This window comes from Gossypium hirsutum, chromosome D07, assembly GCF_007990345.1.
Source record: "Gossypium hirsutum isolate 1008001.06 chromosome D07, Gossypium_hirsutum_v2.1, whole genome shotgun sequence".
Lineage (NCBI taxonomy): Eukaryota > Viridiplantae > Streptophyta > Magnoliopsida > Malvales > Malvaceae > Gossypium > Gossypium hirsutum.
The window spans coordinates 17,062,400-17,089,053 of record NC_053443.1 but is presented as its reverse complement, the minus strand read 5'-3'; the positions used below and the strand labels follow the sequence as shown (position 1 = coordinate 17,089,053).

General features: G+C 32.4%; 1 protein-coding gene across 6 annotated transcripts; it reads right to left on the bottom strand.

Annotated features, from left to right (window-relative positions):
* Positions 1-20,186: 20,186 nt before the first annotated feature.
* LOC107941975 (putative axial regulator YABBY 2) lies at positions 20,187-26,096 on the bottom strand. Of its 6 annotated transcripts, none has more exons than XM_041097616.1 (6): positions 25,538-26,096; positions 23,854-23,973; positions 23,302-23,425; positions 22,483-22,531; positions 22,308-22,383; positions 20,187-20,556 (listed from the first exon to the last, which is right to left on the bottom strand). In XM_041097616.1, exons 1-6 carry the CDS (start codon positions 25,604-25,606, stop codon positions 20,443-20,445), a joined length of 552 nt encoding a protein of 183 aa, XP_040953550.1. In that variant the 5' UTR covers positions 25,607-26,096; the 3' UTR covers positions 20,187-20,442. The 6 variants fall into 6 exon arrangements, with proteins under 6 accessions (XP_040953550.1, XP_040953552.1, XP_040953551.1 ...); XM_041097618.1 differs by having other exon boundaries at positions 23,302-23,416; positions 25,538-26,066; XM_041097617.1 differs by having other exon boundaries at positions 23,302-23,419; positions 25,538-26,019.
* Between the last annotated feature and the right edge of the window lie 558 nt (positions 26,097-26,654).

Sequence of the window (26,654 nt, the reverse complement as noted above, 5' to 3'; positions counted from 1 at the left end):
TCATAGAGCCTTCTGGGGCGAAACTACGATAGAAAACTTTGGATCTTCCTCTTTAATCCGGATGAAATCTAGCAACATCTTGAAGGGATGGAAACTCGACTTCAAATGGGCAAAGCTATGTTGACTCAACGAGAAAAGGATTGCCCCGGTAAAGAATTACATCGTTCATACTGCAAATTTCTGAAATCGTGCTGTTGTGCAGATTTCATTATCAGCGCTTATTCCGGGCATATCCTGGTATGATCATACAAAGACATCTTCTAATTCTTGAGATAACTCAATGAGGTCTCGTTTCATCCTTTACGGTCATGTCAATTCTATTCTTCGCCAAGCTCACCACTTCTAAAGATTTCTTGTGAGGTAGGATCTGTCTATCCTCTTGTTCTACCATCCTCAACAAGTTCAGAGATAAGCTAAGATCTATGTCATTTCCAAAGTCATGAGATCCGTCCAAACACATGCCTCACTCAAGAGGAAAATCTGAGTCTGTAGCAGTGTCATTCATGTCATTGATATTTGAGGACCCATAGTAAGTACCGAAGAATATACAAAAGAATGTGTGAATTTATGAATAATTATTTTTACAATATAATTATGAATGAAAGAATGATGCGGAAGACAATTTAAAAGAATAAATGAGTAATTATTCAAAAAGAATGAAAGAACATTGGCTCAAAAATGAATGCAAAGATGTATTTTATTAGAATAATGACGTTCAAACATTAGCCTATTGCATAAAGGAATTTCAATCACTTTTAGGCTAAAAACAACAAAAATTTTCTGAACATTACTCTAAATAAACTCTAAAAACTACAGGAATTTCTTCTACAGTCCAATTGCTTAGAACGCTTCCAAATTTATAAGGGCGAACATCTAACAAGATCCCTTTTCATTTTCTTTTTTGTCGATGTGAACATTTCCCACTCTTCATGCATTGCATTGACTCCGTTATCAATTATGATTGGGTAATGGATTTTCCGCACTAGAGTTATCAAACTTGTCAACACCCATGTTAATGAGCCTTTCAACAAGCTTTTTAAAGACGGTGCAATTTTCTATCGAATGTCCCCTAATTCCCGCATGACAATTACACTGTGCATTTGTATCATACCATTTGGGGTACAGAGGTTGCAAGGGTTTTGAGTAGAAAGGGGCAACAATATGCGCATCGAATAAGCGTTGATACAGCTCCTTATACGACATCAGAATTGGTGTGAATTGAAGCTTCTCAGTACTTGGTTTCACTTCAGATTCTTGTCTCAGTGCACCTTGTTTACTAGCGACCCCTTTACCTAGATGACTTACTGACCTTGAGTAACCTATGTTATTCATCTCATCTTCTTTTTTCTTTGAAACTGACTTTTTGTTACTCTCTCCACCATCTATTCTTCCATTTTTGATAGCATTTTCAATTATTTCGCCATTCATGATTATATCTGAAAAACTTTTCGAAGCACTTCCCAACATGTGAGTGATGAACGGGGCCTTCAATTTGTTGATAAAGAGCATTGTCGTCTCTTTCTCCAAGAGGGGTGGCTGAACCTGGACTGCAACCTCCCTCCACCTCTATGCATACTGTCTAAAACTTTCACTTGGCTTCTTTTCCTTGTTTTGCAAGGTGATTCTATAAGGAACCATATCTGTCACATGACTGTATTGCCTCATGAAAGCTTGTGCTAGGTCCCTCCATGAACCAATCTTGGTACGGCTCAATTGATTGTACCATTTGGACGCTGCCTCTACTAAACTGTCTTGGAAGCAATGTATTAGCAGCTGATCATTGTTAACGTAGCCAGTTATCCTTCTACAGAACATGGTGATATGGGCTTTGGGGCTACTAGTTCCATTGTAATTTTCAAATTCAGGCATTTTGAATTTGGGAGGAAGTACTAAGTCTGGTACTAAGCTTAGATCTTTAGCGTCGATTCCATGGTGACTATCGGTGCTTTCCAAGGCCTTGAATTTTTCCTCCAACCATTTACACCTATCTTCCCACTATTTTGGCAATTCCGCGTTCGCCTTTCCTTCTTCAGTTGCTTCGTCAAAATCGAGAATGATAGGATTAATTGAATTATCTCCCGGGCTTAAACTTGATCCTCCTGGGAAAATCATGGGAACTGAGACGGATGGTCTCCTTGGGTATATTTCAGCTTGGGTCTGCACATTTGGTGGAGTAAAACCCAAAGGATATAACGGATCCTCATTACCTTCTCTAGGATTGGCCATAGGGCCCTTTCCCTTATCTACTCCTCCCGTCAGTAGATGGGTCAATTCAGCCATCGCATCTTTTTGAGCCTTGATCAATTTTTCCATAATGTCTTCTTGGATTTTATCTAGCCGCTCTTGCATTTGCACTTGTAACCGTTCTTGCATATCGTTTTTGCATTTGCTCCAGTTTCTCTAATCTTTTATCCATAATTTTTGACTAGGAATGGGTACCGTAACGGTGCTTGGTTGATGAATTTTTGCTGGTTTCCAGATTAACTGAAATAAATTTACTCGATTAGACTCTTTCAATAGATCTTATGATGTCATGTAATGCAGATGCATGAAATGAATGCCTAGATAGACGTTGATTCTGATTCAATTACATTTAGGAAACTTTTCTAGAAAGAAAATTCCTTTACATAAAGCAGATGCATGTACGGCCTTGCCTTTATATTCCAAAAGACAACATCGATCCTTTTCTTCATTCGCATGTTTGAGATAATCTCGCCAATTTCCAACAGACGCCACTAGTAGCTTCTTTTCTTGATCTTTGTCGCGATCCATCATCTGCCCATCTTCATAAGGCTCGCCAGCTTCTTTGAAACATTGAAGGCTCTTAGACAATCATCTTGAATCCTCAGGCCACGAAGCAAGGTCACGAACTCTTCCATCGCCCGTCTTGTGTTTCTTAGAATATATTCAGGCAGTCGTATTGTTTTCCACTTTATCAAGGAATTCGTATTCCATGACAAGCTTTCTAATTTAGTAATCGGACTTGAATCAATATCTCTTTCCTAAGATGCAAATGCAATGCAACCATAATCAAAACACAACAAGAGGGGTTAGTACAAAACAGAAGCAAGCAAGGAAAATAAAAGTACCTAGTCGGGTAGCCACTAAGGATTTGGAGTGGCTCTATCTAGGTTAAGTTCCTAAGTCCACTATATGAGGTTTGGTTCTAAAGATAAGGTACCCAAACCAGCAGATTCCTCGATCTTCACCCATTATAGGCTCATACAGACCGAGTTCGGTTCAGGGGAATACATTTCCCTATGGCTGCACGGAGATGAAAATCTCACGAAGACATAGGTACGAATGTATTCCGAAAGTGATCCACTATCCTGCACGGAGGTGAAAACCTCACGAAGGAGTAGCTTCTCACTCCCACTTAGAAGGGTAAGACCAACAATCTTTATGCAGTATGATGCGAAGATATAAAAACTCAACAATCATACAAACACATGTAAGGAAAGGATCGTAGTTTTTAAAATCAATTTTCAACTTTCGGCAATAAGACCAAAAAACAATCAATTTTACGGCCTGACTCTCTTGATGTCCCCAGCGGAGTCGCCAAGTTGTCGAAACCATTTTTAAATTTGAAAAACAGGGATCGACCTTTAAAAATAAAGTGGGAGCCGCCACTGATCCTTTATTGAGGTGTGACCGGTTCACCAAAAAATAATTTTAGGTCTGCGAGTTTTGAGAAAATAGGTTCGGGAGTCGGTTACGCACGAGGAAGGGTTAGCACCCTCGTAACGCCCAAAATTGGTACTGATTTGATTGTTTAATGTCTTAGTGTCGAGAATTTGAAAATATTTTAAAATACGATCCTTTGAAAAGAAAATTTGAATGAAATAAATTGGATGATGAGACTCACTTATTTCAAAGAAATAAATTGTCGCACTCAGTAAGTTAGAGTGCAACATTTTAAATCGTCAAAATTAAGTCTATCTTTTGATTTTCAAAACCTATGCATTTTAAGAAGGATATCCGATTCTTTGGGTCAAATGAGAAAATCAAAACCCAGTAAGTTAGGGCTCGATTTCACAAAATTCCTAAATATCAAATATTGCCTTTATTTTCATTTATTTAAAAAAAATCCTTGGCTCGAGAAAACAACATGTTTTATCCAATGCGTTAGGACACAACGTATCGAATTCCCGAGAATGAGCTCTTCATTTATGCTTTAATTTAAAGAGATATTCTTGATTTTTTAGATTCGATAAGGAAAATTGGAACCCAATACGTTAGGGCTCAATTCTTTCGAAGATTCCAAATACCGAACCTTGCGTTATCTTGAAAGACTTTTGCATAAAATGATTTTGATATTTAAACGATATGCAACTTTTGAATGAAATAAAAGGCGAGTGAATGATGACGTACAACATAAAGGATGGTTTATAAATAACATCAAATAATCAATAGATAAAATACACACAAACGTAGCAACAATAATCTCAATCATACATTGTACCAATATCAATATCAATATAAAAAATTTAATGAATTAATAGTCAATTTTAAAAGATATACTAAAGTAAAAAAATTTATAGGTAAAATTTTTTTTTAAAGAGATGAACAACATAGATATATAAGTACGAAATATATTCAAAATAGAATTAAAAATAGACATTTCATGGTGATATTTAGATAAACTTTAAAATAAATTTAAAAAAAAAATAAATCAACATACATTAAATAATATACATATATTAGTTTAAGTAAATGATGCATGAGAAAGGAAAAATTTAATAATAATATAAATGATAATATATATGCAAAATAATATATGTAAAGTTGAAATAAGCCAAAGTATATTAAAGTAGGGTTTTTTAAATAAAAATAAAATAAATTATATGTATGTATAAATAAATAAAAGATATAACATAAAATTAGTAATATATTATATACATGTATATAATCAAAATAGTTTAATATAAATTGTATATATGTCTAAAATAATATCGAATATAAATGTTAACACTTAAAATAATATTATATAGTAAAATAATGTATATACAAAAAAATGTAAATAAATATATAAACTCGTATAAAAGTAACATTAGTGATATTAAAAATGGTAATAATAATAAATTAATGAACGAACTTATTTAAAAAGTAAATAACCAAAGCATTAAATTAAACTAAGAAAAAAAATGAAAATAAAGTAAAACAAAGGGGGTCAAATGCCTTTAAAATAAAAATTAAAGAACCACAAACAGAATTAAAATAAATAGAAAAGGGACAAAAGTGAAACGCACGAATAATACGGGGGATCAAAAGGGGAAATAACCCCAACACCTCGAAATGCTGTGCTAAGAGAAGGACTAAAGTAAGCAGAATTCAAAACATGTTGGGTAAAATTAGCAAATAAAGAAAACATAATTAGAAATATGAGCTAAAACAGAGGGACCCGTGGCTCAAATAGGCCATTGAAATGAAACGCGTGGATCCTTCCCTCGGGTCGGGTCACCGCGCGGGTCAAGGGATCAAACGGCGCCGTTTTGGCGCTGGTGCCCTTGCCTTAAAACGACGTCGTATCAATGCATTATTTAAACCTAGTTTCTGCAAAAAAAAAAATATTTGCATCAACAAAAAATAAAAAAGGGTAAACTCTCTACTAGGGTTTTGACCTTAGCTTTTTACACTGCTCCTCTGCCGCAATTCCACCATGAACAGTGGTCGGAGCCTTACCACAAAGGGCTTTTCGGCTCCTTTTTGCGCGGATCCGAGGGCGTCCAGGTAAGACCTCTAACTCCCTCCTCTTTATTTTCTATTTTGCAGGCAAGAAATATAAAACTAGTGTTGAAGAAACTGAACAGAAAGACGAAATCAAAAAGAAAAAAAAGATTTCAAATCACCTTTAGAAACCGTTTTCTTTGAATATTTTTTTTTGTATTCAGTCTCTGTGTAAAAAAGGAAAAGTACATCCATGGGGTTTTTATAACCCGAAAATAAAAATAAAAAATAAGAAAAGAATACAAATTTCTTTTTTTCTTTCTTCTTTTCTCTTGTTGTTTTGTTTGTGTGTTGCACAGGTACGGCCATACGGAGACGCGGGCGTGCGCGTACGGAGGCTTGCATGAGTACAGAGGCCTGGCACGTGCGGGCGAGAGGAGCTGCTGCGGCACTGGGGTTACGTGGAAAGGTTGGAGGCGCGCTTGTGGGGAAACGACGCTGGGAGCTTCTAGGGTTCCCTGCTTCTGATTTTTGTTTTCGGCTGCATGATGATTGGGCTAGGGTTTAATGGGTAATTGGGGTTAGGTTTAGTTAGTATTTCGGGTTAGGGTATTTTATTTCTATTTGTAATTGGGTTTCATGCAAATTTTTGGCCAAATTTTGTAGTCTGGACTGTACTAATTGGACCTTTATTTATGTGATATGTTTTTCATATCTGGGTTTTAATAGTTGGGCTTGGGCCGGGAAAAATTTGGGTATTACACCAAATTTTTAAAAGAATTTTCTAAAACAAGAATTTCGTTGTGATATCTAAAGTAATAAACACTTAATCAAAGCTGTACCTTTTCTATTCATCTAGGATGAATGCTTCGACCAAGTAGTCTTCTCTACTATCCTCAAGCTCACATCTGCTGAGTGTTGGCTCGCTTCAAATCAGAAATTTTTTCACAAAAATTATCAATGGAGTAATTTTGTAATTTCTCTAAACTTTTGGGCCAAGTTAAAAATAAGAAAAATATCTCTAGAAATTTTCTGAAGTAGTATCTTCAAAGAATTTTCTCTCTACAACTTTCTCTTGAACTTAAGTGTGTGTAAATAATGACTAAGACTCTTTTTATATAGGGAGAGTTTAGAGAGTTAACTATGATTAATCTTAATCACTTTAATATTAAATTAATATACTACTTATTAGACCTGTTCATGGGTTGGGTTATCCGGCCGGCCCGAAGGCCCGCCTAAAATGTGGGAGGGCTTGGGCAAAAATATAGGTCCGACAAATGGGCTTGGACAAAAATATAAGGTCCATTTAAAAAAGGGTCAGGCCTCTGGTAAAACATTTTTTGCCCCGACCCGACCCAGCCCGAATTCACTAAAGGACAAAAAAATCTATTTTTTTATTGTTATTTTCTTGTTATTTTCTCCCTATTTTGCTATCATTTTACTATTATGTTGCTACTATGTTATTGTTATTGTTTGGGTATTGTATAAAAATTAATTTATTGTTAATTTTGTTATTATTTTAAAGGCATTTGTTAATTTTGTTTCAATTTGTTGGGAAATATTTATTTTGATCTTTTTAATATTTTTGATGTATTATATATATTTAAAAATTATATAAAAAATAATACGAGCAGGTCGAGCTGGGTCTAGGTTTTAGCATTTTTATCCGGGTCAGGCTTGGACAAAATTTTAGGCCGATTTTTTGGGTCGAGCTCGAGCCTAGCAAATGGGCGTTAATTGTTAGTTGAGCCCGGCCTGAACCCAGCCCGGCCCATGAACACCTCAACTACTTATCAAGATAAATATTAGATTAAATTTATATTAAATATTATTAAATTAATAGAATATTTATTTACAAGATAAACATTAAATTAAATTTAATAGTAAGATAATCAATAAAATACTATTAAGATAAGTATTAAGTTAAATTTAATATTAAATCTATTAAAATAATATTATTTTGGGAATAGTTATCTAAAATAAAATTCTCTAGTAGAGTACTAATAGGTGTGTAATCCTTCCATTACTCAACCAATGAAAACTCACTGTCGTCAACCATTTGTTGCCCACCAAAAAAACGTCGTCATAGCCGTCAGCATCTCGAGCTAGTTCGATTCTTGCCAGTTCGGTCCGGGATAGTGATGGTTCGATCGATCTGATCTAGCCATCGAATGGACCGTTGGCCCGGTTTCACATACCAAGCCCGGTTCGACCAGTTTTTTTTGTCCTGGTCTCAGTTTTGGGCTCCCGAGCCCAATTTTCGTTTCATGTCCAATTTTTATGTTTAATTACCCATTGGGCTAATTGTTTGACTTGAAAATTAATTTCTAAAAATATCATATTAATTTGATTAATTTAATTTTACTTGATCAAAATTAATTTTCCCAAAAATCACTTAGATTTTACAAATTAATTTTTCAAGAAATTTTTTTAATCAAATTCTCTAGTTGAACAATTCTTACGACCGCCCAATTTAATTCCACATCGAATAAATCAACTGAATTAAATTATTTCAAAAGTTGTAGAATTTCCTTCTGATTCAAATATAGTCCGATCGAGCTTTTGTTGAGCTAGCAGAGGGACCAATCGGACATATACAATGAGGCTCTAGTAATTGTAATTATGTCCAAAAGCATCGTTTCGATAATCCACAATTACTTAATCGTAGAGTTAGTTCACAAGAAGTACCATTATTGAAATCTCCTTATTGTATACTATTTACGAAACCAATTCATCCAATTGCTTTGTCCAATGACCTCGTCATGTGTGTGTTACACTTATATGATATCATTGATTCCTTTGAGTTAAATCTGTTCACTCAATACAAACCTATTTTATCTCATTATCACCACTGTGTCTTCTTAATAATTAATATGATTACTATCAACAAATGTCTGTGATAAATTGCTAATTCAAGAACGAGCAACTCGTGACCACATTCCATATTTATCAATCCACACAATGCCAATGAGAGTATATCGTTAACTCTTTAACTGAGCTATGAATTTCATTGTTGCTAGTAAAGCCGTGCCATACACAAGTCATGTACCTAACATACCGGCTATCAGCTCAACCATCTTTAGACCATAAGCCTCCACTTATATCAAATCACATGAGTTACATACGTATGGTCGGTGACTAACTTAGGATTAAGGGTAAATCACACCATGAACATCGGAAGTGAATTAATTCACAAATGGATTCAAAATTAATTCATCTTGGGTCCAGTCCAATATATTATTCTACCAATGAATACATCTATGTCTCTACTACTGGAGTCAACTGTTTCGATAGCTAAGACTATCCATCTCCTTAATCTGAATTGTAGACGACATAATAATCCTTCTATGTATTTGAATCAAATGATTACTTTGATTCTTTTACAAGATTGCAGGCTTGTTTAGATTATCTATTGAAGTAAGTTGTCTCTCTCGCAATGTAAATGTTCTTAGAGTGCCACTTATCATCAGTTTGAACTTAGACAATCAATAAGCCAATATTTGTTTGTCACAATTTTACTATTCATGCAAAATATAAAAGACAAAATAGTGAAATGTGAAATTAATTTTATTTACTTATTCATCGTTCCAATAAATAGAAAACAATTACATGTTTCTACAATATGAGCACATTTCCCAACAATGCAAACGTGGTCAGACATCGCCCGGAATCTTGGTGAAAAGTGTGTGTTCTTTTACAAACGAATCAGGGCAAATCGTGCCTAGGATAGGGCCACACGAGCGTGTAGACACACGACCATATCCCCCTAGAAGGCCTACCACATGGTCGTGTCTTTCTTGTAGCATAATTTTGTAATTTCCACACGGCTGTGTAACACCCTCCACACGGCCTGGCCACAGGACCTTGTGCCCCTCTTTTTCAGGATTTATAGTTTTGACTCAAAATTTTATGTTTTGTTCAGTTTAGTCCTTAATTGATTCCCAAACTATTTTAATGTTTAATTTTGTTCAATTAAGTCCCTAATAGTATGATTTATGTTAGAATCCATAATTGATTGAATTATCGTGGTATTTATACACAATTGCATGAATTGCAAACAATTTATATATGACTATTGTATCTATATTTGCAATCGTACGTACAACATACTTTATTTTATTGTTAATTCGAACACATGAAAAGCATGACTTTTGCTACTAAATTAATTCGTCTCAAGCATATTAAAGGCTACTGAATCGAGCTATTATGATCATACTAGTGCTACTGTATTGTTGTGTTAAAAGTATGTCAAATGTTATTGTATTGATCTATTTGAACATACCATATTGCATTGCATGGGGTAGGGCAATATGTATGGAAGAAGTATTGGCAGTTTATCTATATTATTTTGTTGCATACCCACAGCCATAGGCAGATCCCATCTGCAATATTTTGCTGTGAACCCACAACCAAAGGCAGATTCCATCTGCGGCGTTTTTGTTGTGTATCCACAATCCTACGGTACCTATTATCTGCAAACATGTTGTGCATCTATGGCCAGTGGTAGTTTTTACCTGTATTATTTTTTTGTGTAACCACAACCATAGGTAGATTTCAGATACAATGTTTTTGTTGTGTGTCCACAACCATGACAGTTTATCTACAAACTATTGGTGGTTAAAACCACAAGTCGGTGTGTATGTGATTGGAGTTCTAAGGAACTCCTATTGTGGTGTGTAGTGGTGGGGTAGGGTATTTTCTATTAAACCGAAACTATATGGCATTCATTAAGCATGTGCATACAAACTGGATTTCTCATGATGACATATTTATACTCATGTATAAATTATTGAGTAATCTAAAACACCGATATTCTGAAATTACTATCATAAATTCTAAGATATTATAGATGGTTAATATGAAATAAAACCAATACTCTGATTTTCTATTTGATTGCGATTATTCCATACGTTATTATTTAGTATGACTTATCGACTACTTGTACTGATTTTGTTTGTGATGGAACTCAGACTGAGCTTTATCGCTCATTCCCCTTTCAATTTTCATCTTTACAGACAACCCTCCAAATCAAGACTCGGACTTGACATCTTGAGGGACTTGGCTTGGATTTGCTTATTAAATTATTTTAAATATATTATTTGATAATTTTTTATTAGGAGATTGTATGGTTTTAGATTTGAACTGTGGCATGGGACTTTTAGTTTTGGTTTGATATGGCATGCATGACATTTAGGTTGTTTTTAATTTAATTTTAAAATGTTGAAATACAAATTTTAATTTATTATGCATGAAATATAGTTTTTAGTAAAACTAAGATAAATATCACTTTTTCGTTGCCAGATTATAAATAAATTTTGGAAGAATAAGTAGATTAACTGAGTTTTCAAAAATAGCCACTGTTATAAGAAAAAAATGTTAAAATTAATTGGTTTTGATAACTCATGGGTTTTTTTAAAAAATAGACTAAGTCTTCTTCCAGAAATAAATTAATGTTTTTTTAAAAAATATTTTATAAACTCTGATTGTACTAGGTCATCTTGATGGTCGAATGTAATCTCCCGAATTCGGAGCTAACTTCTAGGCCAGGTTGGGGAGCTTACATTGTAACACCCTAGGTATAGGTGGTCTAAAGTTTTGGCGTATTAAAGTAAGCAAATTGTCTAGCGAAGTGTTGTTTGTCCAAATGATGATTTTGGCATATTAGTGGGGCATAAAATAACCGCCACATGAGTAAGTAAGGATTTGATTTCATAATATTATATATATTAAGGAGAAGTTCATGTTTAGCAATAAGGGTAGGTAAGGAATGAGTATTCGCCAAAGGTATGATAGGTTTGGTTTGTCTAGAATACGGTGCTAATCAGATTATAAGTAATCTGGTTAGAATGTAACTAGTTAGCCCAGCTTGACAATTGTAATTACAAGGTGCTTATTTATATTTTCCTCAGAAACTATAGGTTATAAAGAAGGTAAGCTCTGAAACATATGAAATTTGTTAAATTCGACTAAGTAAGTGGATTCATATTTATATGTGAGAGATGAGTATAAAAGGGTTCTTTTTTCTTCTTCTACATCATTGATCCAGAAGCTATGGCTTTTTTATGATCAGTGGTTACTTCGTATCAGGGTGAGCATTTCAGCTCTACATGTTAAGTTTTGAATGAGTAAATCTGTATGTGGTGATTGAACTACAGTAAGTGAGAATTAGAAGAGTCTCTACTTTGACTCTTGCATGTATACTATTCACACTGAAGTATATCTATATGAAAGTGATCAAATTGGAAACTAGAAATAATGGATAGTATAGTATCAATATGATATTTATACAACTATAGAAATAAAGTTATGATTAGATTAAGATATGAATTAATCTACTTGAAAATAAGTTCTATGGGATGTATGAATAGTGTTGTGAAATTATGAAATATTGGGTCTAGGATGTGTCTGGTTCGTAGAGTTTGTAAAGTGAGTCGAGTCACTGCGGTGGTAAATAAGAAAGTTCGTTGAGACAGTAAACACAAACTCTGGTATGAAACTTTGAAGGAAAAAATCCATGGCATGGCATAATTTGAAAAAGGACTATTGGATGACATTTTATCTAATGCGGTTCTCTACGTGTCCCAGGGTGGTGATGGTCAAACTTCACTAAATGTGAGTTTAGGCAAATCCATATCGCAAACACAATAGTTTTGGGATGCCTATGTGGCATCCTGTAAGCCTTTGTGGCGTACTCTGAATGAATCGCCTTTGTGGCGTACCCTCTATAGATAGCCTTTGTGGCGTGCTCTGTATGGATTGCCTTTGTGGCGTACTTTGATTATATTGTTTTAGAGCATATTCTATAATAAGGACTTATGGCACATTTGGTATATCATTTGTTTGCCTCTGGTATATTTTCTGAAGCCTATCGGGATAGTAAATGAGAGACTCTGTATGATTGCCATTATGACATACTCTGTTAGGTTTATATGGCTTGAATTGTCAGGAAGGTCTGGTAAGAGTTGAATTTGAATGATTGTCTCTATTTTAAAATATGAGTAAATTGTTTTAGTTTTATAATAAGTAAAGCTAACATAAGGTACTTATATGTTCTAGGTTGAAAGTGAATAAGTTTTAAGGGTTTTTATAAAAAAGAGATGTGCATTTGTATGTTAAGAAGGGTATATGTTATGATGATCTGTGAATATGGAAAGTGAGGAGTATTGTATCTTATTCTAGAATTATTCTAAATCTGAGTTAATATTATCTTGAGTTATGAGATTCTGATATAAAATGATATGGAATTTGTCAAAATGGTCTAGGCAGTGATTTATCAGTATGGATATGTGTGGTATTGAATCAAGGTATGTCTGAGTATGAACTGATGTTATTAAATTCTGCGTGAGTATTCACCAAACATATATACCAAACATATATGTATCTACTCGGGATAAATGCCAGTGAACAACTGTTTGAAATAATAGTATGGGTTAAGGCAATGATTATTAGAATTGGTTTCTGAGGGCATGTTTCGTTAAGAAATTATTATTGGAATAAGAGGTTTATGATACAATTGGAAAGTTCCTTAATTAAGGAAGATTGAGCATGACAAGAGCATGATAGCTAGTGTATAAGAGAATGGTAAACTGTAGTGGTATCCGTCGAATAAATGATGCAAAATAATGGTTGACACAATAGTTCACATAAGATTGCAAAGTATCCATCAATGTATTGTTGTGTTAAGCTCACTAAGTATTCATGTACTTACAAGATTTGTTATTGCTTTTCAGGTATTTGTATTGAGACTTCGCTTGAAAGGACAATGCCATGAGTACGCCAAGGTGGTGGTGGAGTGGGCTATTATGCATACAGTGGATGCATGGCGTAGTTAGGAATATGCCCTTCGAATTTATATAAAATAAACTTCTAACTTGTAAAGATTTGTATCAGGATTGATGTAACCAAACATATTTTAAATACTTCCCTTGTTTCCATATAATAAGTTTTCAATTAGAATGCCCAAGAACATGTTTAAAGAAATAAGAAATTGTAAAATAGTTTTGTTATTGGTTATGTTGTATGTAGTAACACCCAAAATCTGGACATGATAAATCGGGTCGGGTTTTGGGACGTTACATACATCATGTGGAAGACTTTTTGCTGTGAACCCACATCCAAAGATAGATTCCATCTGTGAGGATTTGCTGTGTGTCCACAGCCAAATGATAGTTATTATCTGCGAACTAGTAGTGGTTTATCCATATCTCGGTGTGTTGGAGAAGGGAGTTCAGGGGAACTCCCATTGTGGTGTATAGCGGTGAGGTAGGATCTATTCTATTAAAAAAGAAACTATATGGCATCTTTAAAATTATGTGCATAAAATTTTGGAAACTCTGGTATGATATATCTATATGTATGTATATCTATGTATATTGTGTGCAAATTTGAAAATTGGTTATTCTAAAAACTACTATTGTGAGTTCCGATATATTAATGATGGTTGCCTAAAAAAACTGATACTTTAAATTGTTATCTGATTGTGGTTATGTTATGCAATATTATTTAATGTGTCTTACCAACTATTTACATTGATTTTCTTGTAAATGAACTCACATTGAGCATCACAGCTCACTCCTTCTTAAATTTTCGTCCTTATAGAATCTATCAGGTTAGGACACGAACGTGGCACCCAGAGGATCTCAGCTTGGTTTCTATTTTTCGATTTATAAGGCTTATTATTTGATTTACTCTATTATTAAAGTTTGTATTATTCTATATCAAACTATGACATGAGACTTAGGATTTGAGATTTTTTTTATTTCACATGACATTCAGATTAAATTATTAGGAAATTATGTTATAATTATTGATTAGTATGCATTAACCCCGATTTTTATTAAAAACAACCATATCACTTTTCCGCTACTAAATTAGAATTAAGATTTTGAGGAAGAATTAAACGATTTGTAACTAAATTTTTTAGTAAACCAAAAAAATGTTTTAAGATGGTTGTTTTTAAAACTTCGATAACCCTACTAGGCCATCTTAGTGGTTGATGTAATCTTCCTAATTCGGATCTAACGTCTAGGCCGGGTTGGGGAGGTTACACATGACTTTAATTTTTCATTCTTTTTTTTTGAAATTCTAACTTATTAATGCTAAATATCTCCATTTTGTATTGGTAATTTTTCATATATGCTTCTTGATTGAATATGCTTAATTACCGGATGTTATTTATAAAGCTAAACTTAAATTTCAATTGGTATATAACTCTAATTTGTACTCTTAATAAAATTCTGACTGAGTTGGTGTCACGAGTCAACTAGGCAGCAACTTGATTAGGAAAATTACAAAAATGTCATTTTTGTATTTAAAATAAGTTATATTATTTGAAGGTACTTTAATTTTTTTAATTAAAAAAATAAAAAATATGCATATGGTGGGATTTGAAGCCATGTCAATTATATTAGAAAATCTTTAAATTTACCACTCAATTGAGGTTTTATTTTAATTTATTTATATATTTTAATTTTATTATGCACGCTTTATTATCTCCATCAATTATATCTATACTTATAATTTATTAAGCATTTTATCGAGTTGGTGTCACCCATCAACTGGGTCCCAACTCAGTTAGGGAATACTAAAAAATTCATTTTATTTACAAAATAAGTTATATGGTTATGTGTGTGTTTATCTTTTTATATATATTTTTTATAAATCAATAATCATTTGTCCATAATGAGTTTTGAACCAAGGACACCATACATGTAAAACATTTTCATTTACCAATATTTGAACTATAACAATTTTTATTTTTACATGAAACTTAAATAAATATATTTGTTATATGCATTTATAAACACGCCTCTGTGTTCTAAATACGTGATTTTCACACGCATACGTGTGTTATAAGATTTCTTATTAATAATATTGTTAATTGAGTTAGTGTCACAAATTAACTCTACATGAACTCAGGATTGATGACAAAATAATGATAAACAATTGTTTTCATTTAGTATTCTTTTTATTATTTATTGTATGTTATTTCTAAACACCTTTGTGTTTTAAATACGTGATTTTCACAAGTATATGCTTGTGATAATATTTTTAGTATTAATAATGTTTTTAATTGAGTTGACGTCTCATATTAACTCGACACTAACTCATGATTAATGACAATGTCATGATAAACAATTGTAGGGCATTAAATGTTGTTAATCGGATGTATTTATGTGTTTAAATTTCATTTTACTCACAATTTAATCTATATTTTATTTTAATATCGTATATATTTCATATGTTATTATGATTAATTAGTTTCAAATCATATGTTTTATTATTTATTATATGTTATTTTAAATTAGCAGTGTTCTAAATGCATAGTTTCCACACACATACGTGTGATAAAATTTCTAGTATAGATAATGTTAATGGTTGCATTGGTGTCATAAGACAACTTGATATTTAAATTTTAAAATATAGATTTTTAATATTGAATTTTCTTTTCACTAACTTGATAACTTTTTGATATGTTATACTAAAATGATAAGCAATTGGATTGCATATTGCATATGTATTGTTATTATTAGCGTATTTTATTACCCTCATCAATTGTATATATATTGATAATGTTGTTGGTTGAGTTGGTGTCACAAGTCAACTCAACACTAACTCAAAATTGATGACATCACCATCATAAACAATTGTAGTGTATTTAGTATTCTTAATATGATATATTTATGTGTTTAAATTGCATTCTACTTACAATTTGATTTTTTTTATTTTACATCATACATATTTTATAGTTATTATTAATTTATTTCAAACCATACGTTTCATTATTTACTGTATGTTGTTTAACATTTGTATTCTAAATACGTGGTTTCCATATGCATACGTGTATGATGATATTTCTAGTATTAATTAAGTGATAATTAAAATAGTTAGAGTTTTATTCAAATAATAATTCTATTTTACATCAATAAGCGCAATTTAAAAAAATTAATACAACTTTTTTACATAATTTTTTTGACTAATAATTATAATTATAACAACTTTTTATATGTTATGCTTTGAGTTACTATCCAAGTATATAATTATTTTTAAATTTATTTTAGTAATATGATGAAAAATAAGAAGTATTTCCATCGGTTTCAAAAAAAAAATTCAAATTTGTACTTTTATGTATATTATGGATAAATTTTACATGAGTATTAAATATAGATATTATGTATCTGAATTATTATTTAAATTCCTGAGTGAATTATTAATTGAGCACAAACTCAATTTTTGAAATTAATTTTTTATTTTCTAAAACGGTGCTAAATTATGGTATGAAAGCAGCAGATCAGGAAAAGCACGCCGGGACGTCGACTCTCTTCTCTTGGAATTATTATATTTATATACAAGGAGTGGGGGTGGGGGCATGCATACTTAGGGTTTATCATATAAAAATTGCAAAGACAAAGGCATCAAGTGGGAAATCTGAAATTATCTTCTCAGAGCATTGATGTTGGCGACGAGAAAGAAAAGGTTATGTCACTGATGACTGGCTGACTGAAATTCTGACATTGATTCATTCAACTTTTTTATGTCTCTCTCCCCTACTGCATGCTTCGCACAAAAGTTAGCAGTTCTGCTCTTTCTTTTCTTTTCCTGTTTCTAATTCAATCCCAGAGAAATATATAAACACATATAGCTTTAACTTGGCCCTCCTTACATCTGACATGACACCCCAGTTTAGTATCAATTTTTAGATAAATAACAAAAACCCCACCATTTATATACATCCAAAATACCAACTTCATGATTTGACATTACAGATTCTGTACTATTAGCTTCTTTTCCCACAGACAAACCCCATCTTCATCTACACCCCCATTTACCATTTACCATTACCATTACCATTAACCAATACCATTAACTTCCTTCTAACTTGGTATTTGAGTACAATTTTAGTGTAGAGTAGTGGCGCTTATATATAAATAAATATACATGACAATACCATGCCCATTTGGTGGTGAATTGGTAGCCCCACTTTTATGATGGGATCGATTTGGTCATTTGGAGGAGGGGCATCGAGTGAGTATACTACTGTGTGCTCTAGTGGGGATTGCACCATGCAAAAGGGACCCCCATTTTTCAATCTTTCTTGCTTTTGTCTTCTTCTATTTTTAATTAATTAATTATTTTTTAACTCTACATTTTTCTTCAAAGGAATCGACAATGGATAATGGCCGTGCTTCATACACTTTGTTCTTTTGTTTGTTGATGCTAGGATTTCATGACCTCATCCTGACAGAAGCACTAATTAAGGTAATAAAAATGATTAATGGCCAAGTTAAGCACTAATTAAGTTTGATGTCCTTTAACCTAATGAGATAGTGATTGATGTTTACCAATCCTATAATGGCCAGTATCACTCACTATTAACGTTGTTGACAATACATCTAGGGTTTTTATTACCATTTCTCTTGGTTGGCTCCCTTGGTCTTCAATTTGACTTTGAAATAAATATGTGAAAATTTTCCATTTCCATAGGCTATGTTACCCCTGCAAAAGGGCTAACTTTTGGGGGCTCCTTTTGAAGACATTCCTTTCAATCATAAAATTTAAATTGATATTTGGATGGTATCATTATCCAGGATTTCTTTCAATTAATGCTCAGATAATAACTATTCCCAGTTGACAAGATTGACAAACATGGCAGTCACCAATTTTTTTTTTTTAAATAAGAGGTAGAGATAGATTTTCCAAAGATCTAATCTAAGACCGGTGATGATTGAAAATCTGAACACAAGTACTTTACCACTTCATTGATGGTTGAATCACTGTTGTTAAAAGTATTTTGTTAGTGTATTTAAGTCATTTTTGTTAGTTCCTTAAAAAAATATATTTTTAAATTTTATGTTTGTTTTATGGTGTATGTTCAAGATTTGTGGTCGTTTTTCTCAATAATATTGTCTCAAAAATTTGAACTTTATTTTTCTTTTAAGAGTATAATGTATCTTATCACTACACTCAATACTTATGGGTAATTTTTTTTAATATATCCGATAATACTAAGGGTCTGTTTGATTGAAGGAATTGATTTTCCGGAAAATCATTTCCAACTTTTCCAGCGTTTGATTGGCGGAAAATATTTTCCATTTGGAAAATGAACTCCAAAACAAGGGAAAATGGGTTACATTTTAGGGAAAATGTCTTACCCTTTCAATTTCCATAAGACATTTTCCGTGCTCTCCTCTCTATTGCCTCCTTCATTCCTTCCTTCATTTCCGGTAGAAAATTACTTCTGTTTATCGATTTTCCAGTAACTTGTTTTTTTAATTATTCAATACTTATTTTTTTAACACAATTACAAATAATTTATTTGATATTAATTTTTTTCAATTTATAACGATTAATATTGTAGCTTAATAATTGAGTATTATTATAAATAAATCATTGCAATATATGTAAAAATAATTTAAAATATAAAAATTTATTAATACATATCAATATATGTAAAAACATTTTTTTCGAAAAATATTTCCAGGAAATCTGCTAAACAGCCGAAAATATTTTACACAGATTCAATCAAACACCAGAAAATATTTTCCAGTAAATAATTTTACAGAAAAGTAAAATATTTTCCCGAAATCATTTTACGGAAAATATTTTACTGGCAATCAAACAGACCCTAATGTTATCAAGAGGATTGTCTGGTTAAAATCTCCATAAATAAATTAAAAAACTGTCACGTAATTTTTCAAATTTAAAATCTAAAAATTTAATATTTCTCGTATATTGGAAAAGTAAAGTTTTTTATCCAATCTAAAGCATGCCTAAAAAAGAGAAAGTGCTTTCATGTAAAGGCTGGGGAGGTGTTTTAGGAAAGGGAATGAGATTGAGGCAGGTAAATGATACAATAATCAAGGAAGAGCATGCAGTGATTAGTCCCTTGAAGAATATTTGTAGGGGTTTGTTGGGCAAGCCCCAAAGCATTGTGAAAGTTGTTTGTGTGCATCTCAATTCCCAAGGCGGTATCTGCATTGTTATAAATATTGCTGCATGACATGATTTTTGTGCCATCAAATTCGGTGAAAAGTAAAAAGAAAAAATAACTTAATAACCGAACCAAATACTACAAACTACAATTATTTTTGTTCATCTGATCAAAAGCTTCTTAACGATTTGATTTAAGCTCTGAACATGACAGGTTCTGTATATTTTTATAAATAACCCAATAAAATAGTAAAATACTACAAAACTAATCATTCTGTCATCCATCCATCCATGCCATTGCTGTATCTGCAATTACAGCATAACTTAACTATACAAAACTCCTAACTATTCGACCCTGCATGCATTGGTGATGAGATAGGTTGAAACAGAAGCCAAGAACGTGCATTTAAAATGAACCAGAAGTTGAAATATTTGAGGTGGGGGGGGGGGGAACTTGTTCTTTGTGCAGAGCCCTAAATCAATGAAATGTCATATATTGCTTCAGTGGTCCTAGATTTGTAGCTAGATACAGTGGAAAAAAGTGGCTGTCCACTCTGAGTAGAAAGAGAGAAATGAGAGAAAAGAGCAAAGGGATAAGAGGTTAAGACCTCACCATTATTGTTAATAAAAAGAAATTACACATTTAATATAATTCCGCTTGAAATTACCATCTGAATTAAACATATATAAATGCAATCACTACAGCAGAAAGGAATTACATCTAAGGGATAAAATGTGAAAACCAGCACACATTTAGTGTTTAAACATATGATATATTTATTATATATATGATATGATATGATGATAATGGTAACTGTCTTCTACTCACAAGGATGCCATTGTGTTTCAGCAGTACCCATTAGACTTTTGAGAACCCTGATCTGCATATCCCTGGTCAAGTTTTGCTTGTTTGCTTCCATCCAGCTTTAGCCCAAAGTGAATGTGAGGAAAATGTGCCCACTGCAACATAATTGGCTTTAGGGTTGAGATAAAGTTAAGCTTTAGGGTTTAAAATTTTAATTTCTAATATTTCAGTCTATATTTTCTTCAAATAATTGGCTTCGAGGCTCCTCTTTACAACAAATAAAAGTACATATTTATATATATTAAAAATATTTAAAGAACTCCTAAACATTTTCTTAAAACTTTTATTCTATGTGTCAATTGAATTTTAGTTTGATTGGCATGTGTATTGTTGTCAATATAATAGGACATGGGTTTAAATGGGTTGAAGCGCATTATCTTCTTATTTATTAGTTGAGAGGGTTATGAGTAATTTTAGGTATTGTATCAAAAAAAGCATATACATATTTAAACTTGTTTGAATTCATGTATTTAAGTATTTTTTTTTATTGTTGAATAGAAACTTTTTCTTCCCATTTTGAGTGGTATGATTTATGATTAACAACCGAAGACCAACTAGTCTACAATCATGAGCTAATTGTGAATTTAAAAAAAAAATTATCTCTTAATAGGTTTGGTAACTTAGCTATTTTTTCATGGAGATCTTTTAACTAAATTATTTTTCATTCTTCTCAAAAGGGATACTAAATGAGCTTGAATGTAGATATCATCTCCTCTCTAATGGATATATTCTTATATTTATTGTTAAAAAACTATTACATGTTTTATTTATTTATTTAACTTAATTTTTTAATGCAGGAGTTTGGCAGCCTTTTTCTAGTTCTACACAAATATGGTCATATATTACCAAAAATGCTTCAGTGTAGTTGGTTACATAATTGGGTTTCATATCAATATTTGCCTATGCCTCTAGAGAAAAGAATATTAGATAATTAATGATATATATAGGTCCAGGAATTGCCTAACCAAATATGTTATAAAACCACTCTCTCGCCATATCTCCTATGCTAGTTTCTACCTCATCCCACATGTTCGCAGTATTTTACTTCTCTCTATCTCTCAAAGCATTTTCATTTTGATTTTATTTTTTAGTAAACCAATCCATTTTTATTTTTTAACATTGCACATTAATTTCTCAAAATTTTTTAAATAAATTTTGACATTAGAAAATCTGATGATTTTATTTAATTTAAGACAAAGGGAGCAGGTAATTAGTTATCAAGCTGAAAGAAAAAAAAATTATTTATTTAACATTTTAATCACAGTTGGAGGGGTAGCACTCATGTGCAATTCTTAATTAATCTTTGTTTTGAACTCAACATTTGTTTTATTTTAAGTAGTGGTTTTTAATTTTTTTTATTAAAGATTTTACATAGAAATATTTAAAGATAAACATATCATTATAATAATATTCATTCTTTTTAAAATATTAAATTTTAAAATTTGTGACATCGATTCCATTAAGGATTTTTTAATAGATTTTGTTTAGCTGATGTTATGCATTATTAGTTGGTTATAGTCTTATACATATACGATTTAGAGTAACGCATAAGTATATCAAAAATATCATTGCCTTGTCTATTCTACATGCATGTATATGTAACCATGAGTAGCTTAAGAAATAAAAGCATAATTAAGCCCTGAATTGAAGGTAGTTGAGAGGCTTAATATTGTGCTACCATGCTAACAACCTAAGTAAATATCTCTGCATATGTAAAATTAAATTGAAATGGTAAGGAATTATGGCATACCCTATTAATTAAATGGATTAATTTCCTGTAAACGTATTATTAATTGAATATAAAAAAGCGAGTATGCATTTGCAGAACGTTAAAAAAAAAACTTACATTTTTTGCTGCTGTGCTGAAAGCTTCCCTGTGACTGATGTCTGGATTACTAGCTTTGATCCTTTGGATTTCCTCCCTATATAAAATAGTAAGAACCCAGAAAAGGAAACTGTGAGGGAGAGGGTTGTGATCCATAATGAAAGTAATTAGCCACGAAATTTGGGTTATAACTTACTTAATGAACCTGTTATATGCAGAAGGAACACGTTGTCTCTTCTCAGGGGCTGCATTTTTTTATCATATAGTTAATTGAACATCAAATCATAAAGCTTAATCAAACAAAACATTAATTAAAGCTTCCTATCTCTATATTATTGCTTTTTTATTCTGGTTCTGATTAATAACATATATAAGTATGATCATGGATATTTTCAGATAAATGTGTTAAACAATGTATACAATCGAAAAAGGGTCGAAAATTTCTGGTGGGATAGGCAATCGACTTTACTTTGGCCAGCTAAATCTTCACAAAACAGGCAGGTATACCAGCCTGGGGACGTACTCAATAATGGCCTATCTACATACAAGCAAACCAGAAAGGCAAATAGCGTTGCTTTGAATTCTTTGTGATAACTGCAATATGATGATTTAGCGTACGTGATGATATAGGGGGGAAACTTTGTTATGGTATACGGGTGGTGTCTAGGGAATTGTTAATAATTAATGAGTTAAACTTGTTGTGTGTAAGGTCACCATCTTGGGAGGGGCCATGGTTGAGAGGAAAAATCAAATGAGTTGCTTGATAGGTGAAAGCTAGCTCCTCAAGTGGCCCTGTATCATAATGTTGTGTGATTGATTCAGCCTCGTTATTTACTATATTACGGCCTTTTGTGAGGGGAGACGTTTATCCATCATCAAAAAGGCATTGGTAGTTGGTTCAGCATTTAACGCACTTTGGTATCAGCTATGCATGTAAAATTTACTGAATGGCACCTATCTCAATGCATTTGAATGACACACATTATATATAAAAGATTGAGAGAGTGAGACAAACGGCGAATAGGTGGCATTCTAGTTGCTTCTTGCTCTGTAGAATCAACTGCAGAAAACTTGTTGCATTTGGAAGACGACCCACATTCCTTATTTGAATGATCTTCATCAATCGTTATCTGCTGTTTCTACAAGACAAAACAAACAAGTAAATCATCCAAAGAATTGGCCCACAAAGCCTTTAATAACATTTAAGAAAAGAAAAAGAGGTAAAATTCTATTGAACCTAAACTTGGGGCGTAAGCTAAAGATTTAGCCTCAAAAAACCCTATAGGAGAAACTAAAAAGTTGGGGAATAAATCAGATGAAAGAGGTTGAAATCATCTGAAACAAACAATGATTGACTCATACCCTATCTTATAAACCCATAAAATAATATGCTTAGGAACCTTTGGTCACTCAAAAAGAAAAAGTAATATTATATATTATTCCTTGTCTTACTGCTAACATTCTTTATTAAATTATTATTTTATTTAATTAATATTTGAGAAAGTGATAAGAATGTCCCGAAAAACCGGGGGGCGGGGGGGAGCACAAAAAAAGAAGCTGAAATTACCTGAGCATCTTGACTGGGAACTGTTTGAAGTGAAGTTCCCATATTTACAGACAGCAGATTGGCACAATGCCCACATCTAACAGTCACGATGTTGAACGCACTGTTGCATGGAACACTAACCTGCAAAGGTTACCATTTCTGAATTGTTAATGGTTCTTAATGTCGTGACACCTGCTCAAAATGCAACCATGTCTGAAGCTGTTAAGCTTTGTCAGCACAGCATGCCATCAACCCTATCTTTCTCTTTTGGTCATTCAAAGCTGTTTAAAACAATTTCAAACCCTAAGCAAGAAATCCAAGCCTCATATCTATTTAGATTCCAAAATTCCCACATACAGTCTTCAGATCTGCCATATCCAGACCCAGAATACCCCCAAAAGACTGAAGTTTCATAATATAGAAACTTGGAACATCCCAAGTCCTGCCAAATCAGTTTGACAGAAGGAGAAACAGAAGCGAAAGCATTCATGAACTAATCCTTTCAAATTTTAATATGAGTCTCTTTAATATCAGATACCAAATTACATGGGCAAATAATTATAACTATTAACTTCAAAGGACTTCTTCCAATATCTGCTTTCCTTTCGGTGCGCCTGACACCGCAACCAAGATTATAAAAGATAGGAAAAACACACACACACACACGCATATGTATAAGCCCTGATTGACGAAAGAGAAAGAGAAAGATGAAAAGAACGCGACTAGATTGTATTTTAAATGTAATTTTTGTTGGTTTTCAAAAGGGGTTTGCTTAACAGAGGCATGTTTATATATGAATGAAGAAAAAAAAAGTTATTGGGTACCCCATGATTTCTCTCTTGGCCAAGCTCTCTCTCCACAACCTCTTTGTATAAGGAAAGAAAAAAAACCATTTTTGTACTTAAAAGGTCAGACCGACCCCAACCTATGCAACAGATTATATAATAAAGAAGTTGATGATGATATCATCGAATATCGATCATAAATAAAGATGAGTGCGTTGTTCCAGTGCTTGGTTAGAAAACAAAAGCAACACCGCCTTAAAGAGGAAAAGATCTTTGAAAAATCATTATTTTAATTTCCAGCTTTGACCAGAAAACATAACCATGAACTTGCACTTAGAGAGATGACTTTAGTAAATCGGACATGAAATACCATAACCATGAGGTTGAAATGCAGAAAATGAAAGAAACTCGTCTATTTTTTGACTTGTACATTGACCTGGAAGAACCCTAGGCTTAGCCTATCTGTAGCTATCTCGGGAAAGTTTTATCACTCACTTGCCCAAGCTTTCATTTACTTGCTCATGAGAGATCAAACTTTGAAAGGGCCTTCCAGAATGCTTTCACTTCGCTCCAACTACAACACTTGTGCTTGTTTTAGATGGGAATTCTAGATCGTTGCTTTTAGTCATTTTCCAAGTTAAAATCAAGAAAAATCTCACGATCCATCAACCATGAATCATGTAGGTAACGTGGATTTTTTGGGACATCTTTCAGGTTAAATCAAGAAAAATCTCCCACTTTGTTCTTCGAGAAAATAACGAAAACTATTTCAACAAACAGAAACAAGCCAGTCATGGCAAATTCAACTCACTTTTACAGAAAGGAAAGACATTTAAAATAAATAAATAAAGTGAACATACCAAACACGTTGAGAGGTGGAGAAAGAAAGAAATATATAGTAATGGAATTCAGTGCAGTACCGCTAAAATGGTGTTGCAGAAGTTGCAGTGAACATACCAAACACGTTCAGATGTCAAGTCCATTGACATTTTTTCCCCTCTCTTTTGGCTTCTCAATACTTTCTTTCTCCTAACTATATAACGTTCCTCAACAACAAATGAAGGAAAAGAAAAAGAAAGAGTAGCATAAATGGATCAAGGTTGAAGAGAAGAAGAATAGTAATAAGAAAGGGAAGATGGTAGGACGACAAAGAACAAGAAAATTATTGGGTATTGCTTGTATTTTATATGAATTAATTATAAGAGACAGAGGGATTTGAGAAGTGTACAAAAAATATGATATGACAAGTCCAGTCCAATCGGGAGAGAGAAATTAGGAAGAAAGTAGTGAAGTAAATATGGTGGGAAGGAAATGGAAAGAACGGCAAAGAAAGAAAAGGAAGAGAGAGAGAGAGAGAAAGGGGGTGTTATGATTGATGGAATGAGTGGGTGAAAATCGTCCTGCTTTGAGTAGCGGACGAAGGGGGGGGGGGGTTGGCAAGGGCGGGGGCGGGGATATATTAATGCTTCCGAATGTTTTAAGCCAAAGTATACAAGAAAATGGGTTTTATATTCAATATCGAGTTTTAAACTTAGAAAATAATTAATAAGAGTTTGAGTGCAATTCTAAGGTAAATTATATTCAAATATTAGAGATGAAATTATTAGAGGGGTAAGCATAAATCTTAAACATGAATTGTAAAATGGACATAAATAATATAAAAAAATAAGTCTGAAAATAATTAATAAATGGTTAGGTGCAATACTTGTAAGGGGAGGATCTAGGTTTGAACCTTGAATATGACATTGTTAGAAGGAATAATTACGAATATTCCAAACACGGATATGAATGATATAAAAAAATCTCAAAATAATAATAAAGATAAATGGTCTTAATACATAATTTTTATTTATAAAAAATAGTATATGGTTTTTAAATATTAAATAAATTTAAATATTAAAAATAATTAGATTATTCAAAAATACTAAAAAATAATTTTTCAATTTTAAAATCTATTAATGTTTAATTTTGAATATTAAAAATAATAATTAAATTATTGAAAAAAGTTAAAAGGAAAAATTAATTATAAAAATTTCT

What these genes read in the sequence shown, in the direction of transcription:
- LOC107941975 (XM_041097616.1), bottom strand. Translation starts at nt 25,606, where the DNA reads ATGTCAATGGACTTGACATCTGAACGTGTTTGGTATGTTCACTGCAAC. An exon ending in TCTGCAACACCATTTTAGCG is followed by an intron (nt 23,974 to 25,537) that starts GTACTGCACTGA and finishes TAACCTTTGCAG; the next exon opens with GTTAGTGTTCCATGCAACAG. An exon ending in TAGAATGCCACCTATTCGCC is followed by an intron (nt 22,532 to 23,301) that starts GTTTGTCTCACT and finishes AAAAAAATGCAG; the next exon opens with CCCCTGAGAAGAGACAACGT.